At 42.3% G+C, this 15651-nt stretch overlaps 1 protein-coding gene across 1 annotated transcript in view; it reads right to left on the bottom strand.

Annotated features, from left to right (window-relative positions):
- The window catches only part of LOC143280301 (short transient receptor potential channel 5-like), a gene marked incomplete at its 5' end in the record, with an annotated part of 32282 nt that extends 16636 nt beyond the window's left edge, over positions 1–15646 (bottom strand). Inside the window, 10 exons of the mRNA XM_076584932.1 lie at positions 872–1078; positions 3065–3262; positions 3857–3964; positions 4174–4314; positions 4643–4741; positions 6806–6907; positions 7495–7599; positions 12166–12267; positions 13250–13348; positions 15569–15646. Coding sequence (XP_076441047.1) covers positions 872–1078; positions 3065–3262; positions 3857–3964; positions 4174–4314; positions 4643–4741; positions 6806–6907; positions 7495–7599; positions 12166–12267; positions 13250–13348; positions 15569–15646 — 1239 coding nt within the window. The remainder of the gene's footprint in view (positions 1–871; positions 1079–3064; positions 3263–3856; positions 3965–4173; positions 4315–4642; positions 4742–6805; positions 6908–7494; positions 7600–12165; positions 12268–13249; positions 13349–15568) is intronic.
- Between the last annotated feature and the right edge of the window lie 5 nt (positions 15647–15651).

Consider the following 15651-nt stretch of genomic DNA (forward strand, 5'->3'; position numbering starts at 1 on the left):
ACCTTCAGGCGGCACATATGCACATACATACACAATATGCTTTGTTGTGCCAAACAAAGATTTATCAAGCAAAACTGCACAAAAATGATGAGACTCGACATTTATTAATTTAACACACGAATACAACTCGTTTTTCACAAGGCACACAATTCCGCCGGAACGTCTTCCATGTGCCGACAGTTTCAAGCCATCAAATATAGTGGACTGAAAATCTTCCATAAATGTTTCAACTAAACATACAAAATCAAAAGAACGAACAAAGGAGACAAAATCTCTATTGGATAGCTTTGTAAATAATCCATTTACATTCCAATGCACAAAGGAAAAATAATTCAATTTATTATAAAAACCAACATCAGTCGACGCATCATTTACAACAGCCAAAGCCGAGCTGCACACATTTTCAAATGACACATTACACGTAGTATTCCCATCCTCACATGACACAGAAATCGCCGAGCTATCGTCATGGCACACAGATTCACATGTTGCACGTGCTGTTTCTCTTACTCTGCCATTACGGCCCTGTGTCAGCTCCGCCGGTGTCGCTTCATCAATGGTTCCTACCACGAGCACAGGTAAAATTTCATGTGAATATATGGGCCGACCGACCTCCTATTTTGACTCAACAAGAGTGTCACCATCGCCAACAGTAAAACGCTTACCGTCAATTAGGAGATGGTCGTAGACCATAGATGCCCTCTTACCGTCAGAGAGAGAGAGAGAGAGAGAGAGAGAGAGAGAGATGAATAGAACGAAACAGGATACAGTAGACGAAACTGGACATTGTCAAATTCTCAAAAGGTCACTTAGGGTTGGCGGCACGATCAAAGGTACGGCGAAACGGGAATTGTGGACACCCATCTCTCACCTTCTTGTCGTCCATGAGGGCCTGGGTGCTGTGGTCTTTCTTCATCAGGTAGCTCAGTACGTCAGAGTGGTTGGCGGCTGCCGCGAAGGTGACCGCTACTTTGCCGTCCGTGGTCTCCAACCGAGTGGATGCACCCGTTTCCACTAGAAGCTTGACCACCGCCAGGTACCCGGCCTTGGACGCCAGGTGCAGCGCTGACCACCCGTTCTGTAGACAGAGACCCAGACTCGCGAGTGAAGGCTAGAAAAAATGTCTCACTCCTGGATAAAGATTACACAAGCATTGCCAGTCTTCCAGTCTGTCCATGCAGGAGCGGCAGCGGCAGCAGCCACCAACACACCACAATACTGCTACTTCTACTACTGCTGCTACTGCTACTACTACTACGAGGGTCATTCAATAAATAAGGTGAATTTTTCGGTATAAGGACTTCTAATACAGATAAAAGCTTACTTTTTTTTTTTTTTTTTTTTTTTTTTTTTTTTTTCCAACGTAGTCTCCCAGCACTGTCACACACTTTTCCCATCTGTGCACAAGCTTCCGTATTCCCTCAGCGTAAAAATCTTTGGACTGATGTCTCAGCCAGTCGCTCACAACACTTTTGACTTCATCGTCACTTTCAAACTTCGTGCCTCTCGTGAACGCTTTTAAGGGACCAAACAGGTGAAAGTCTGAAGGGGTAAGGTCTGGGCTGTAAGGGGGATGAGGGAGCAGTTCCCAGCCCAGCTCGTTGATGGTCTGCACCGTTCGGGCTGCTGTGTGAGGCCTTGCGTTGTCATGATGCAAGATGACTCCTTCTGACTGATGACCCCTGCGTTTGTTCTTCATGTCTTTCTTGACCTGCCTCAGCAGTTCACAGTAGTTGGCACTGTTCACAGTGCTTCCTTTCTCAAGGAATGAAATGGTGATTGGGCCTTGCACATCCCAAAAAAACGGTGAGCATCACCTTCCTCGTGGACCGCTGGGACTTGAACTTCTTCTTCATTGGAGAGCCTACGTGCTTCCACTCCATGGACTGCCGTTTGGACTCAGGCTCATAGTGCCAAACCCATGTCTCGTCACATGTGACCACCTTCTTCAGAAACTCATCACCATCCTTCTCATAGCGGCAGAGACACTGCTGGGACAACTCGACCCTCCTCTGTTTGTGCTCTGGAGTAAGCATCTTTGGCACCCACCGGCAGCTGACCTTCGAGTAGCCAAGGTCATCATGGACAATTTTGTGTGCTGTCCCAACAGATACGCTCAAAGTCCTTGCAATGTCATCCACTGTCACCCTTCTGTCAGACTGAATGAGGTCATTGACTGATTCGATCACCTCAGGAGACCTCACTTCTGTAGGCCTTCCAGGCCTGTCTTCATCCTCAACACTGCTCCGTCCTTCTTTAAACAATTTAGCCCACTTGTAGACATTTTTTCGGCTGAAACATGTGGCACCATACACAGTTGACATTCTCCTATGAATTTCAACTGGTTTGCACCCTTCAGCAACCAAAAACTTGATAGCTGACCGCTGTTCAATCCTGGAGCATGCTTCTTGGTCGGCCATCTTTGTTAATCGCCAAAACTCTCAAAGTTTTTTTTAATCTGCAAAACAAATTAAATCAATGTGAAAAAGAAGTAAAACACACACACACAAAAAAAGAAAAGAAAAAAAGTAAGCTTCTATCTGTATTAGAAGTCCTTATACCGAAAAATTCACCTTATTTATTGAATGACCCTCGTACTTGTCATCAGAATCATAATAAAGATGATGAAAGCAAACAATGAGGTGGAGGGTTTCGTTACTTGTATGGTCGCCAATATGCAGTGTCCTCAGTCTGCTGTGTGTGTGTGTGTGTGTGTGTGTGTGTGTGTGTGTGTCTGTGTGTCTGTGTGTCTCTGTGTGTGTCTGTATGTCTATGTATGTGTCTGTGTATGTAACAACCCAACAAAATGCAAGCTAATCCAAACCAACACCACACAACCCAGCCCAACACCATCAACCCAAACCAACCCAAAACAACCCCACAAAGCCCAACCCAACCCAGACCAACACCACACATTCCAACCCAACCCAACCCCACAAAACACAACCCAACCCAACCCCACAAAACACAACCCAACCCAACCCCACAAAACTCAACTCAACTCCACAAAACACAACCCAACCCTTCCCCTCTAACCCCCCCCCCCCACCTCCTCTCTCCCCACCTTGTCACAGGCATTGATGTCTGCCCCCTGCCCCAGCAGAAGGGCAACCATGTCGATGTGGCCATTGGCCGCGGCCAGGTGCAGGGCTGTGCGGCCCCGCTTGTCCTTGAAGTGCAACTGGAAGGTGGACTTGGACAGCAGGAGACTGACCACCGTCGTGTGGCCGTTCTGACTGGCGTAGTGGATGGGGATGGAACCCTGACCCCCCCCCCCCCCCGCCCCCCAGACATAACACACACGCGGTTCCAGTGTTCAAAGGGGTATCAAAGACAAATCACACAAAGTTTTCAAAGAGGTATCACAGACAAATCACACACAGTTCCAGTTTTCAAAGAGGAATCAAAGACAAATCACACAAAGTTCTAGTTTTCAAAGAGGTATAAAAGACAAATCACACAAAGTTTTCAAAGAGGTATCACAGACAAATCACACACAGTTCCAGTTTTCAAAGAGGTATCAAAAACAAATCACACACAGTTCCAGTTTTCAAAGAGGTATAAAAGGCAAATCACACAAAGTTTTCAAAGAGGTATCACAGACAAATCACACACAGTTCCAGTGTTTAAAGAGGTATCAAAGACAAATCACACACAGTTCAAGTGTTCAAAGAGGTATCAAAGACAAATCACACACAGTTCCAGTTTTCAAAGAGGTATAAAAGACAAAACACAACGTTTTCAAAGAGGCATCAAAGCGTAGTCCGCACATATGCATATATAAACAAATACACATGGCTACACACACACAGCCACACACACACCAGCAACATTGTAACAACAACCACTAACTCACGAGCAGAGCGGAAGGTGTGTCGACCTGAACCCCGGGACAGTTGAGGAGCAGACGGACCACACCCTCGTGGCCACTTTGGGCCGCCAGGTGTAGAGGGGTCAAACCCGACTGTGCAATACACACATAACTTCATCTTTATCACATTTAGTTTAAGCGAAACAAACAAACACACACACACAACGCGCGCGCGCGTGCGCGCACGCACACGCACACATACACACAACACCCCCTCCACCCTTTCACACACACACAAGAACACCCCCTCCATGCCCTTCCCCCCTCCCCGCACACACACACACACACACAGAGACCCTGACCTCCTGGGTGAGATCCTTGAATGTGGCGGGAGGATTGAAGGAGGCCTCACTCTTCAGGGTGGCGGGCACCTGGGTCAGCATCTCCCTCACGAACTCCGTCTGCCCGTAGTGGGCAGCCACGTGCAGAGCCGTTAGGCCTGTCTGTTGGGACACACACAGAGATAAAAATGTAATCATATTTTACACATATTACAGCGCTTTCGAACATCTTAACATGGTTTACGATAACACTTCAGTCAAACACGAAGCACACAAGAACACAAGCACACACATACAAAAAATACACTCACGCACACACAAATACGCGCGGAAGAAATGGATATGGATCCACAGAATGCATATGGAAAGGAATGCCTTAAGTATGTGGAGAGTGCTTGGAAAGTACTGGAAAAGGCAGATCATGAAAAAAGATAGATAACAGTGATGATGGTGATGATGACACAGAGGACAGTGCAGGGGGTGGGGGTACCTTGCGACTGGTGCTCCGCCAGTTGATGTACCGCTTGAGGACGTCCAGGATGTTGATGTGCCCGTGCTTGGCTGCCAGGTGGATGGCCGTCATGCCGTCCTGTCACACACATGGCACGTCACACACATACAGCACCATCACCTCTCATGTTACACATATCATGTCACACACATGTTATACCACACACAGGCATCAATGATCATGTCATACCACACACATGTCATACCACACACATGTCATACCACACACATGTCATACCACACACAGGCATCAATGATCATGTCATACCACACACATGTCATACCACACACATGTCATACCACACACAGGCATCACCAACTGTCATGTCATACCACACACAGGCATCAATGGTCATGTCATACCACACACAGGCATCAATGGTCATGTCATACCACACACAGGCATCAATGGTCATGTCATACCACACACAGGCATCAATGGTCATGTCATACCACACACAGGCATCACCAACTGTCATGTCATACCACACACAGGCATCAATGGTCATGTCATACCACACACATGTCATACCACACACATGTCATACCACACACAGGCATCAATGGTCATGTCATACCACACACAGGCATCAATGGTCATGTCATACCACACACAGGCATCAATGGTCATGTCATACCACACACATGTCATACCACACACATGTCATACCACACACAGGCATCAATGGTCATGTCATACCACACACAGGCATCAATGGTCATGTCATACCACACACAGGCATCACCAACTGTCATGTCATGTCACACACATGCATGTCACACATCAAGAACTCTCATATCCCTTCACACACATATATTTCGCAAGCGTGTGGGAACTACCATGGTCCCCATCCACGCCCTGCAATGATGTGGACTTGTCTTATAACAGTCTAGTTTTTGGGTGTGTGCTGAACTCATTGTTACATATTCCCAAGAAAATAATATGCACTGGAGTTACAGCCCTTGGCATAAAAGCATCCTCTCGCACCTCGATCAACTAAATCACCTAACTTCAACTTCAAACTCTTAAAAATCATATTCTATACAAAAGAAACCAGCACACGTTACGCATTTTCATTTCAGATAAAGGCAAAGTAATTATATAAAACATTACACATATATATATATATATATATATATATATATATATGTGTGTGTGTGTGTGTGTGTGTGTGTGTACATATATATCTTTTTAAAAATAGGTATATACAGAAATGAAATATCATTCGCTGTTTCACTGTTTCACAATGAAGGCTTGCATCGGGCTACTATGCAATCGAAATAATATCAAATAGTTCGGTTCTATTGTTTTATCTTTTCAATATAATTCTCTTCGACATTATTTTTATACTTGGTCCTGCAGGGGTCTTTTAGGAATCATTTTGTTACGTTTGAATGGAATTTTAACCCTTTTTGGAGTAGCACTGTTGGAGGTACCCATCCTGCCTCCAAATTGCAGTTATAACAGAAGTCGCAGTTGAATCGCAAAATCATGCGCTTTCTGTGGCTAACGTTTACATTTGTAGTTTCCACCTGCTTCAGAATACAATAAATACTGAATTTTTGTTTCAGATACATTGAGTATGTATGGCAAATATGTAAATTAGTCAGCAAAATATAGTTTACCAATCAAGAACCCCACCCACCCACCCCACCCCCTATCACCAACAGGAATATAACAGACTGATTTTAAACGTATTTATAGTGCTGTGGGATGATTTCACAATGTTTTTTTCAGATGAAGTCACACGATTTGGTGACTTAAAGGTTACTGTCAGGCTACTGAGGGGACTGATGTTTATAAATGCAACAAGATGTGGCCTGACTCTGCTATCCTCTTTCATCTAAGATTTCTAAATGCGACTTTTTGGCTATAAAATAGTATAGTGTACACTTGCTTGTAGTATATGATTAACCAGAATACAGTTTCGGGTATCGTGATTTCACACTTGCATTTACTTTTTTGTATTTGCTGAAGAGAACATGGCGATTCCATAAGAAGACTGCCTGTGTTTGTGTTGTGCTTGTATTGCATTGTGACTTTTGAACTGGTTAAATCCGAAAACTGGGAAAGCAGCCATGACAAAAAAATCACCCCCCCTTCCACCGCCCCCTCCTAAAAAGAAGGTAGAATGGTACCGACAGCATCCTCATCAGTGGGTGATGCCCCAGCAGTCAGCAGTGTCTCCACCACTTCCTTGTGGCCCCCAGACACGGCCAGGTGCAGGGCTGACGATTCCTTGGTCTGCAACACACACCACACCAGCATCAACGATATCAGAATCATCCAGCCAAAAGACAAGAAGAACGAAAAGAAGAAGAAACGCAACACTACACTACATCACACCATACCACACAATACCATACCATACTACACCACATCCTTACCACATCATTACCATACCAGTGCTGACTCTGTCAGCGGTTAGACCCGACACGACAAGGCTTAACATGACACTCCTTTTATGGACATCACGAACAAAACACGACTCCATACTACACACACACACACACACACACACACACACACACACACACACACAGAGACAGAGAACATTCATATTACACATGTCCGTAATATCACGTTGTCTTTTCGATATACTTTGTTTACAGAGAGATACACAGACAGACAGACAGACAGACACACACACACACACACACACACACATGCTTGTTTCTTCTCTTTCTCTCTCTCTCTCTTTCTTTCTTCTGTATTTTTTCTTTTTTTTTTTCATTGATGGCTTGATGTAAAAAAAAAAAAAAAGCAACTGATTCTTATTCAATATTCCAACATGAAATAAAATCTTGACTTGATCTGATACACACACACACCTTGTTCTTGGCGGTGGTGATGATGACCTTGTTGAACCTCATCAGTTCCTTGATCACTGCTACACTGCCTTTGGCCGCCGCAATGTGAGCACACGTCATACCGTTCTGCGTCATAGCACACGTCAGAGGTGACGTCACAACGCTCATCATCATCATCATCATCAAGACAAAAAGATCAACAGCATTAATTAACTGCAATAAACTACTCGAACAATCATGAAAAGAAGATGGAGAGGGAGGAGGAGAAGAAGAAAAAGAAGACGGTGAGTAGGTGGCAGAAGAAGAAATGAAAAAGGAAAATGCATAATAATAATGATAATAACAACGATAATAATAATAACAAGAAGAAGAGTATCAACAATAACACGGATAACATTAATGATAACAATATGAAGGAGAACAAGAAAAAGGACAAGCCGAAAAAAACCCCAAACAACATGACGGAACACGGTCATCTAGAAAACTGTCGCGTAGTCAGCACACATCTATTTCCGTGCAGAATGTGGGTGTGTGTGCGGTGTGCAGTATGTCTGTGGGTGTGTGGTTGGGTGTGCGTGTTGTCTGTGAGTATGCAAGTATATTTCTTTCTTCGTTTGAAGATTATGTTTTTCCTATTATATTATTTCTTCATTTGAAGTAAAATTGTTCAGTGAATTGTTTGTCTTTTCATTTATTCATTCACTGAATGTATTTTTGGCATCCGAAATAATTGGCATTCGATAGGAAAAAACACTCTTTTCAAGTTCGACTGCTTTGCATTACATTACATCACACTACATTACATTGTATGAATGCACATCTTATACTGCTCTGAAAATCATTCTTTTTGACTGCTTTGGTAAACACTAAGAAGACTAAAATATGTGTGACAGTACGTTGTAGCTGACAGCCAGATGACAACGCAGATATTCTAATTAAAATACATGCACACATATATCTACTGATATGAACACTAGCTCACTTATAATAATCCTGCAACTTCAGTGGACACCGCTTCTGGCGCGACTGTATCATAACGAACCAACCTCACTCACTCACACACTCACTTCACACACACGTGAGCCAAAAGATGGTCATCATCATTATTATCATCATCTGATCAATTATTAATAAATACCTCACGCACATGGACGATCTGTCAGTCATAAAAATCTACATGTCCACAATATCATCTATGCATAAACATTGTCTTCACACACACACACACACACACACACACACACACACACACTTGTACGCACAATGAATGAAAATATTATGAGGGGAAACGAACGACGAAACAGCGAACTACAAGGTGAAAAAAGTATATATTTTGATGGGGAAAAAATTCAATCTGAACATCTGTGAACTGATGTTCCTCGCCTATTTTACTGGCACGTTATTAGAATAACAAATATAAGAACAGATAGATAAATATATAATGAATAAATACACATATGTAAACACAAATGAATATAAAAATGCATAGATAAACTCACGAATAAATAAATATGAAACTCAGGAAAAAGACAAAAACTCAAAACTGGCAAAGACGGGATGTTGAGAAAGGTGGAGAAAAAAGTCAAAGGATATATCCGAAGGATCCAATCTTTTCCTGTCTCACTTTTGATAGTTTTGAATTGTATTGCATTACACTGTGTTGTGTTGTGTTGTCACAAAATTTCTGTGTGAAAATCAGGCTGCTGTTCCCAGCGCTGCCATGAGAGCGCCATCCATGAAAAAAAATAATAACACATTCTGCCTGTAAGTGTACCTGTTTTCCTATCATAGTGGATTTTTCTACAGAATTCCGTCAGGGGCAACCTTTTGTTTCCGTGGGTTGTTTTACGTGCGCTACGTGTATGAGGCAAACGGGACCTGGATTTATCATCTCATCCAAATGACTAGCGTCTGGACCACCACTCAAGTCTAGCGAAGGGAGCAAAAATACTTGCGAGTGTGGGATTCGAACCAGTGCGCTCAGATCCTCTGGCTTCCTAATTGGACGCGTTACCACTGGGCCAGCACTCCACATAACGCTTTCCTCTTTGACTTTCTTTCGTTGGTTTCAGATGGTTGAACAGAATGATACGGAGTTGATCGTTCGTGAGAGATGTGATGTAGCTTGTATGAATCAGTCCGCATTCCTTAACACTTCCTTTAATTATAAGGAAACTGGAACTATCCTTGTATTGGTTAGGCACGAGAGTTACTGTTTGGTCTGTTTGCAAAGATGATTTCGTTTCGTTGGACGGTCTGTGTGTTGTGTGATTCTGGGAACAAAGAGAAGATAGTTTCTAACTCAATTCTGGGAACAAAGAGAAGATAGTTTCTAACTCAATTCTGGGAACAAAGAGAAGATAGTTTCTAACGCATATCTAAAAGTGGATATTACTTGTACATTTCGATGTTTTCACACAATCTTCCTCTGCAAGATTCAACTTAGGAATCTGAGTTAGCAAATTTCTCCTATATGTTTTCGTTTGGAAGTTTCTGTTCTGGTCTGTTTAAACATTTGTTTTGTGAGCTGTTGTTTTGGTCTGTTTAAAAATATGTTTTCTCTTGTCAGATGATGAACATTTACCCATATGATTGTAGCTGACATCAAACTGATGACGACAATAACGAGCATCTATGAACGCTTCAATAATAGATATTCATATTCCCTTTGAACCCTGTCATTAAACTATTTTCATTTCATCTTTAAGTGGGGGTACAGTGGAATGGGCGCATGCAACAAACGAAAACACAAAGAGGGTATATGGGGTGTAGATAACTTACTGGGGTTATCTCCTAGATTTACATATAAAAGAACCTTTTAAGCGGAAATGAGAAATGGACGAAATCCTCTTCAATGGGAAATTGGAGTGCACATGGCAAACGAAATGGTTATGATAAACATATAGAACACAAAGAGTTTTCCCACAAGCCTAACTTAGTTATAATGGAACCAAAACAACTGTCTAGGCATGCCATGAGTAGAAAGATCTATCTACGAAACTGATTATGTGAACTAAACAACTTTCAAAAAGTCAAGACAAGTGTCCAAGCACTGGCAACAAACTAACTAATTCTCTCTTTTTTTCTTCATAGTACTAGCTTTTTATTGCAAGCTTTTCATATACTCACTCGGTCCTACACAGAGAACAACAAGATTGACAAAACACAAAGATCAACAATGTTGACAAAGGCCAAGTCAAAACCACCTTGTCACACCTGACAAGAAAGTGTTCATGACAGAACGATCACAAAGAAAATCAATAACAAAACATTCAATCCAACTTCAACCGTGCCAACAAGAAGAAAAAGACGAAGAGAAAGACGACGACGAGAAAGAAGAAAACGAAGACGAGGAAGAAGACGAAGAAGAAAAACACCAGATTACATTAAAACAAAATGTCCAAGAGCCATAAAAGTGTCGAAGAGTATTAAATACGCGTTTTGTACACATCACATATAAAGTTAGGTCTGTGATAAACTCTTTCAAAAACCAGACGACATAATGCATTTAAAGTGTGGTGTGAAGAAAAAGCAAGAGACAGAAGAGTGAGAGAGGGGAGAGAAGACGTCTCTAGATATACACATTAAACTGCGGAAAAGTCAGCCTGCCACCCAATACTACCACAAAAAGCAAACGACAGACAGACAAGAAGAAAGAATGAGGGAAGGAAAAGAAGGAAGGAAGGAAGACAGACAGACTGAAAGAAACAACAGTGACAGAAAGAAAGACAATAACGTTACTTTGACAGAATGAAATTTACCGCAAAACCATCAACTTCTTATCATCAGAACATAATTTTCAAGCCATTATATCACTGCCAAAGCGATAAATTGCTCTTATTTCATTTCAGCACAATATACCATAGATTACTTAGATGACTGTTCACTGATGTATCTATTCAATCGAAGTATAGACCTATCACAGATGACTGTTTAATGGTGGCATATAGTCAGAAGACCTAACAGCTATCATAGATAAATATTCAACGATAACGTATGACTGCTCATTCATATCACAAAATTAATGATCGTTTAATCATATCCTTCTTAACTTTCTAAAAGATACCAGAGTAAGATGACTATTGAAAATACAGCATGACTGCTTAATCATAACTTAATATTGATGATTGTTTAATCATACTATAATCAGATGACTTAGATTACTACCTGATTATACCAAATGACTGTTCAATAATAATGTATCACAATCAGACCACCGCAACATAACATATGATCAGGTGACTTTTCAAAAGATACCATAATTAGATGACTATTCAGCCACAAAATACGACTTCAATTCTGACCATAATAACATGACAATTTAAGATGACCTATAATTGGATGACCTATTTAGATGACTATTCAATCCTATAAGGCGTGAGTGCTTTACGACATAAACATACATGACCGTTTAATTATAACAAGAAATCAAAAAAACTTTCGAAAAAAAGATAACATTCAGGCTTTGATTACCCTCAGTCAAAAAAGGCAGCCAACGGTAGGGCCTACCTACCAGTGCAAGTCACACACAAAAGAAAAGCGCTACACTATCTTCAGTTCACTGACAAAGAGTGTAGAGCGAGAGAAGCAGAGGCCCCTACTCCAAGCACAGAGTTGAGCAGAGGCCGTGAGATGGGGAGGGGAGTGGGGGTTGGGGAGAAGTGGCGGGGGAAAGAGGGTGGGGACACTGACCGTGTTAGCCATGGTGACCAGCTCTGGCCGGTGTTTGAGGAACAGCTTGACCACGTCAGAGTGGTCGTTACCCGCCGCCAGATGCAGGGGAGTCTGTCCGCGCTGGTCAATGGTCAATCAATCAATCAAATAACAAACTAATCAGATTCAATTCATCAGTCAGTCAATCAGTCAGTCAGTCAAACCAACTAACCAACCAACCAAGCAATAAACTAACCAATTAATCAATTACCCAAACAGCCAACGAACCAACAACCGACCATTCAATCAACCCTTTAATCATACGATAACAAATATGTTTTGACTGTCTACTTTTCAAATAAGAAAAATGTCTTTGGTCACCACTGCTGCCATCATAAAAAATACACATCTAACACATCACCCTGATGAAAGAGACACCAACACACTGCACAAGAAGAAAGTCAGCATAAACATCAACATTTTTCCCATGACGAAAAGGACCGTCAAGACATCACCTCAGCCAGGTCTACCCCTTGGAACCACCAGATGGACCTCACACCCGGAAAGACAGACACCCAGGACTCCACCGCTCCCACAAGGAAACCTCTAAGACCCAGCACTGAACAACTTGACCCGAAGAACGCAAGGCAGGAGGTCATCAACCCTTTGACCGCTGCCGACAAGTATGATCGTAAGTGAAGGGCTGTGAAACAGACCTTAAAGGTCAGGTTGTCAGTATCTCGTGGTTTTTTTTTCGACTTCTTGAAGTCACCTCATCACCTTTGTTCAACAAAATCATTTAATTACATCACTAAAAACTACGCAAAAGGTACTTGCTGCATTTAAAATTCTTGCCAGATTATCCAAACCTTAGCATGGTCCAGCAGTACCAATCTACCAATGGCTTTGTTAAAACAATCCTCCGAGGAACTGTTGAAAGATGGAGACCGAGGAAAAGGCAGACTAACAATGTCGCACAATGTCCAAAACTGGACGAATCTAGTGAAAAGGTCGTCGCCAAATTGACTCCACAGCGTTATGGGAGGCGGAGGAAAGGAGGAGGAGAGGAAGGAGGAGGAAGAAGAAGAAGAAGAGGAGCAGGAGGATGAAGGCCAACACCCACCTCATCCGTGGCGTTGGGGTCAGCTTTCATGTCCAGCAGTGTGCTGCACACCGTCATCTGTCCCATCTGGGCAGCCATGTGTAGGGGCGTCTTCTTGGCCTACACACACACACACACACACACACAGACACACACACACACACACACACACACACAGACACACACACACACACACACACACACACATACACACACACAGTTAACCACTAGGTTTGACGCAGCTGTTTTGTTTTTGTTTGATTCTTGTTCTTTTTTCAATTGTTTTTCTGATTTTGTATTGTTTCAGACCTGATATGAACAGCTCAGTTGTAAAAACAAGATGATTTGGTCCTGCTAAGCTATTGGGATCATACGTATCTGTTAAAGCATTACGAGACTATTATATTGCACAATAAAAAGTTTGTCATGTCATTATAGCAACGAAACTTTGGATATGCCTGTGGCGTTTATTTCGTATCAGTTCTCTGGTTCAGAAAAGCTAAAAATAAAGTCAGATGATTAACGATAAAAATAACAAAAATATACAAACAGGTATTCACAGCCAAAATCTATAAAAACCCAACTTAAATTTACACGGGACTAAACCACAACAATTGCACCCAATTGTCGAATCAAAAGACAGGGAAAATGTATAAGACTTTCTGGACAAAACGACAGGTCAGTGGACCGCCAGTGTCAGAAAACAAGACAAGAAAACACAGAATTTCAAAGAAGGAGTAACAAAGAAAGGCAGAAAAAAGACAGGAAATAAAAAGGAAGTTTCTAAAAAACAACAACAACATATAATAGCATTGCCAACTGAAGTTTCTGCCATCTAGTATTATAAAAATAAAACCCATCTAATCTCAGAAAACACCCGACTCCATTTGTATTCTTTCGGATCCTAATTCAGTGATCAAAGGCAAGACATTTCAACAAATGCCGAGCCCTTTTAAGCATTAAGACATGAGGAGGGAATGAGAAATTGCTCGATAAAAGGAACGGTAATTACTAGAGAACAGCCGTAAATGGGGGATCCTTGGTTCTCAAGCAGCTTCTTACCTTACCTTACCTTACCTTTGTCTCACCTCATCTTTTCTCGTCTTACCTTATGTAATCTTGCCTTACCTTACCTTACCTTACCTTTGTCTCACCTCATCTCGTCTGGTCTTACCTTATGCAACCTTACCTTACCTTACCTTTGTCTCACCTCATCTCGTCTCGTCTTACCTTATGCAACCTTACCTTTGTCTCACCTCATCTCGTCTCGTCTTACCTTACCTTACCTTACCTTTGTCTCACCTCATCTCGTCTCGTCTTACCTTACCTTACCTAACCTTTGTCTCACCTCATCTCGTCTCGTCTTACCTTATGCAATCTTACCTTCCCTTACCTTACCTTACCTTTGTCTCACCTCATCTCGTCTCGTCTTACCTTATGCAATCTTACCTTACCTTACTATTGTGGCACCTCATCTCGTCTCGTCTTACTTTTATGCAATCTTACCTTGACTTACCTTACCCTACCATACCTTGCCTTGCCTTGCCTTACCTGACCTCATCTCGTCTTACCTTATGCAACCTTACCTTACCTTACCTTTGTCTCACCTCATCTCGTCTTACCTTATGCAATCTTACCTTACCTTACCTTACCTTACTTTACCTTACCTTACCTTACCTTACCTTTGTCTCACCTCATGTCGTCTCGTCTTACCTTATGCAACCTTACCTTACCTTACCTTACCTTTGTCTCACCTCATCTCGTTTTACCTTATGGAATCTTACCTTACCTTACCTTACCTTACCTTACCATACCATTGTCGCACCTCATCTCGTCTCGTCTTACTTTTATGCAATCTTACCTAGCTTTACCTTACCCTACCATACCTTACCTGACCTGACCTGACCTCATCTCGTGTCGTCTTACCTTATGCAATCTTACCTTACCTTACCTTACCTTTGTCTCACCTCATCTCATCTCGTCTTACCTTATGCAATCTTACCTTACCTTACCTTACCTTACCTTACCTTACCATTGTCGCACCTCATCTCGTCTCGTCTTACCTTATGCAATCTTACCTTACCTTACCTTACCTTACCTTACCTTACCATTGTCGCACCTCATCTCGTCTCGTCTTACTTTTATGCAATCTTACCTTGCCTTACCTTACCCTACCATACCTTACCTTGTCTTACCTTACCCTACCATACCTTACCATACCATACCATACCATACCATACCATACCTGACCTGACCTCATCTCGTCTCGTCTCGGCTTACCTTACCGTATGCTATCTTACCTTACCAGACCATACGTTATCCCATCTCATCTCATCTCACCAGAGAGCAGGCGTCAATGGAAGCCCCGTGTGTCTCCAGCAGCAGTCTGACGATGGCGTTGTAGCCGTTGGAGGCACCCAGGT

This window comes from Babylonia areolata, chromosome 3 (genome assembly GCF_041734735.1).
Source record: "Babylonia areolata isolate BAREFJ2019XMU chromosome 3, ASM4173473v1, whole genome shotgun sequence".
Taxonomy (NCBI): Eukaryota; Metazoa; Mollusca; class Gastropoda; order Neogastropoda; family Buccinidae; genus Babylonia; species Babylonia areolata.